General features: G+C 38.5%; 1 protein-coding gene across 1 annotated transcript in view; it reads right to left on the reverse strand.

Annotated features, from left to right (window-relative positions):
• Positions 1-420: 420 nt before the first annotated feature.
• Positions 421-4,471, reverse strand: part of LOC107590000 (peripherin-2-like) — a 5,423-nt gene continuing 1,372 nt past the window's right edge. Inside the window, exons 2-3 of the mRNA XM_016278592.1 lie at positions 2,854-3,100; positions 421-2,086 (exon numbers count right to left, since the gene is read on the reverse strand). Coding sequence (XP_016134078.1) covers positions 1,886-2,086; positions 2,854-3,100 — 448 coding nt within the window. The 3' untranslated portion in view covers positions 421-1,885. The remainder of the gene's footprint in view (positions 2,087-2,853; positions 3,101-4,471) is intronic.

The following is a 4,471-nucleotide window of genomic DNA, read 5'->3' on the forward strand; positions in this document are numbered from 1 at the left end:
TATTAACCAAGAAAAATAAACCATATCTATGCTTGACAAGCGTGATTCTTCACAATTCCTTATGGCAATTAATACTTTACAAGTCCTAACTAGCGAGATTCTGAGTAATTAGAAACAGAAACTTTTTCGTACTCCACGCAGATCATAAACCGTTGAAATCGGGTTGAGAAATGTAAACTTTACTCCACGTTTTGTCTAGAAAAGCCGCAGCTCCCCGTTTACTTGTATTTGTTTACAGAGCAGTCTTGCCCGGACCAATATGGCGGACTCTTTGACATATCGCAGCAACGGTCCAAAGCGGCCAATGAGGCGTCTAGGTATTTTATATGTCTATGGGAGCTGCACTTGCATGCCAGAGAGGCGTTTCAAAGATGGCGGCAGAGTGCCATGACTTGCCTTAAAGGGACTTTGGTATTAATTCATATTAAATTAAGTCCATTACTCCTGAATGGATGGATGGATGGATTTTAACCATACACTTTCCTTTATACACATTAACCTAAAATATTAATGTTGAAAAGCATTCACGTTCATGTTTTTTGCTCAAAGGTATTCTGAGGATGGGTGTTCAGCTGTTCTGAGCAGAAGCCTCTATTTAGAGAAATCCATTTCCTTCTCTTCATCCAATCAGGTAAAGCTGTGCCCCTCTGCTGTCCAAACATCTTTCACCTGTGACCAGCTCTTACTACCTTACCCCACTTACACCCCTCATATTTAAGTCTTTTAAATAGTCTTTTAAAGACCAAGTTAAATACCAGTAAAAACAGAAACAAAGAGTCACCTCTGTTCAGAGCGAGGTGTGTGTTAGGAGTATGTATTGTGAAAAAATAACACTGAATCTACTTTATCTCACAGAGTTTCCTACATGATTCACTCAATCCACAAAAACTGACATTACTGCAAAGTCAAGGTCAAATGTACAGAAAGAGAGGTGCCTGTGAAAATGTAAAAAAAATCACACAAATTAAATGAAAAAATTAAAAATAAAATACAACTGATTGGATTGTCTGACTTAGATTAACAAAACACACACAACTGATTAGAATCTTTTACAAGTCGGTACTCTTGACAACTTCTGTAACTGTCCCACAACTGTGAGTTCAACGGAGCACTGAAGTTCAGACAGAAAGCCTGTTTGCACATCTCGTCAACTTGTGAAGCAGATATTTAACCAGAGAACTACACACATTAATGGTGAACATGAGTACAATATTCTGTTGTTAACAGAATAGTTTCCCCATTGAGTTCTGCTCTCCAGTAGATCACCATCAACATGCTTTTGAAAATCGTCAGACAACCTAAGGTCTGTTAAAGGCAGCGTTGTGTAAAAAGCAAGGTGTGCCACTGTTTCCATCCCTTTAAGGTCTGGGCTGAATGTTTACAAAAACACATTTTCATCAGCTGCCGGTTAAAAGCTGCCGTGTGACCCCTTAAAAAAAAAGTAATTTCTTACTGAAAAGTGATTTAATAGCGCCTGATTGTTTGATGTTGAAATGTGTTATTGTATGTGTGAGGCTGTCGGGTTAAACATCCGCTCAACTAATAAATAAACTGGAAATATAAGGATCAAACTTTATACCACTACATACGTGGACGGTGGACAGTGAGGCTTATTTGGTCTGAATATCTGATATGATTAAATGATAATATCAGGACATTTACAGATATTTATTTCTTAAAATATTAAATTTCATTCATATTTACATTGTAGTGTGTACATTCACATATCGATTGGAATCTCATTAAAATCTAGGTGTATTGATTTTATATGTATGCATATACACCTATATTTTTTAAGAGAGACAAACTTTCATGCATTCCTTCTCCCAAAGGTAGAAGTGGCCACAGACATGATGGGGTGGGATGGGGCATGACTCTCTCAGCTTTATGTGGGAGCTGCTTCTGCGTCTCCCTCCTGTACCTGGTTGCCTTTAAACAGCGATTTGAGCTTTGTCATGATGCCAGAAAGTGTCTCCCTCACACTCTTTTCCAGCAGCCATCCCTCACTTTCGCTCTCAGGATTCTCTGGGTCTACCAGGGTTTCCAGTGAAGTGGTCAGGTACTGCAAACCGACAGTCACGACAGCCTGCAACAAATTAAATTCAGTTCACAGTAGAACTAAACATGCTTCACAAATGTATGTGTTTCCATTTGGAAGTGATTTCGTCTTTGGAATATATATGTCCACAAGTTTTCTTAGGGTAATGAATCTCTAGAAACTTCCACACATGCTCAAATACAGCATCATTGGCGTGTGCTTCTGATGTTTTGACCCACATGAGTTCTACTTTTCCAGGAAATATTCAGTTTGGCAACAAGATCTTAGGACTTACACCTTCAGTTCAAACTTAACAGCAGGTTAACCCTCTTGAACTAATTTTTTTGCACATTTGGTGTCTTGTCACATTACGCAATCAGTAACAGTTTAGATAGAAGGTTTGCTGTGCCCATCTACTAAACTATTTATGCATGAATATAGTTTCAGTGTATTTGGTAGTAGTAATGTAGACAAGTTCTGTAAGAGGAAAATATGAAACTGTAAATATGCCAAGTGCATGTTATTTATGCAAAACTCATGTTGTCAACTTCCCACATGCTAAATGCTTGTTCCCTAGATCTTGTCATGTCATCAACACAAAGTGTTAATCAAATCAGTTAAGCAGATAATTAATCTGTTTCTTTCAGACCTATTTATATTACTCTTTACGCACCAACTGACCTTATAATCTAGCGGCTCACTTTATAATCTAGCAACACATTCTTTACCCACCAAGAGTGTAATCTAGTGACAAAGTCAAAGGCCATGAGTTAGCTGTGTTCAACTTTGGATTCCATTTCCTCTCCCACACCCACCTGCATAATAATGAACAGCAGCACAAAAGCACCAATACTGTTCATCATGCCCCCATAGTAGGACACCAGGGCCTCACGGCAGCCTCTGGTCCAGATGTTTAGGTCCTCAGTGTGGTGGTCGTAGCTGTAGTGAGCGGAGTTGTTGGTCAGGTGATGTTGGATACAAGGGCGAGGGGAGCCAGGGTTGCAGCAGCTGAAGGGAACACTTTCCATCAAGTATTTGCCTTCCACATTGCTCTGGACACGGCTAAGAAATTCCAAAAGATTGAACTGTCAGGCAGATATTTCAATTATATTGACTGGGATGTATTATTAGGTGTGGTATTTAAGATTAAAAGAGAGGCAGGCTTAGAAACACATCTCAACAAATTTGTATCTCCACATTAACTTTGAGATTATTGGACAAAGCTGAGGACTCCAATCTGATAATAAAAAGAAACCCTATTTTAAATTAGATTTATGAACATCTCCTTGGGACAATTTAGCCCATTGGGAGGTAAACACTGGGGGCTCACTCCATGGGAGGTAAAAGATTGCACAATATTATTATTTGTGTGGAAGGTAAGTTTTAAAGGACTTTGGAATAGGATACTGACACATTATCTAATCCATGGACCCATTTGCCCCCTTAAACCCATTCACTCTTTATAAAACCCACAAGCCAATTATCTACTTGGGAATCTTGCAAAACAAACTCTGAAATTCGATTCCTCTTCCATTCAACGTAACAGTTTTCAAGGAGTCTGTTTTTTGAACTGTCAGGCAGATATTTCAATTATATTGACTGGGATGTATTATTAGGTGTGGTATTTAAGATTAAAAGAGAGGCAGGCTTAGAAACACATCTCAACAAATTTGTATCTCCACATTAACTTTGAGATTATTGGACAAAGCTGAGGACTCCAATCTGATAATAAAAAGAAACCCTATTTTAAATTAGATTTATGAACATCTCCTTGGGACAATTTAGCCCATTGGGAGGTAAACACTGGGGGCTCACTCTATGGGAGGTAAAAGATTGCACAATATTATTATTTGTGTGGAAGGTAAGTTTTAAAGGACTTTGGAATAGGATACTGACACATTATCTAATCCATGGACCCATTTGCCCCCTTAAACCCATTCCCTCTTTATAAAACCCACAAGCCAATTATCTACTTGGGAATCTCGCAAAACAAACTCTGAAATTCGATTCCTCTTACATTCAACGTAACAGTTTTCAAGGAGTCTGTTTCGAGACATTGAATATATTGTTTCATTATAACCTTTGTGCTATTTTTTGTCTTGAGAGTAAAATATACATCAGCTGATCTCTATCCGCTTAGGTGCCTTACTTTCTTAAACAAGCTTTAAAGGGGTCATATGATGCGATTTCAAGTTTTCCTTTCTCTTTGGAGTGTTACAAGCTGAATGTGCATAGATAAGATCCCTGAAGTTGCAAAGACTAAAGTCTCAAATCCAAAGAGATATTCTTTATCAAAGTTAAGACTCTGCCACGCCCCCCTAAAATGGCTCGTTCTAACACGTCCCCACATATCTACCTCACTATGTGGAAATATTAGCATAATGCCGCCCAAATGTGCACGCAAAGAAAGAAGACGTGGTTTCAGTAACCGCA

Source organism: Sinocyclocheilus grahami, unplaced genomic scaffold, assembly GCF_001515645.1.
Source record: "Sinocyclocheilus grahami isolate Dianchi unplaced genomic scaffold, SAMN03320097.WGS_v1.1 scaffold123.1, whole genome shotgun sequence".
In the NCBI taxonomy this organism is placed as follows: domain Eukaryota; kingdom Metazoa; phylum Chordata; class Actinopteri; order Cypriniformes; family Cyprinidae; genus Sinocyclocheilus; species Sinocyclocheilus grahami.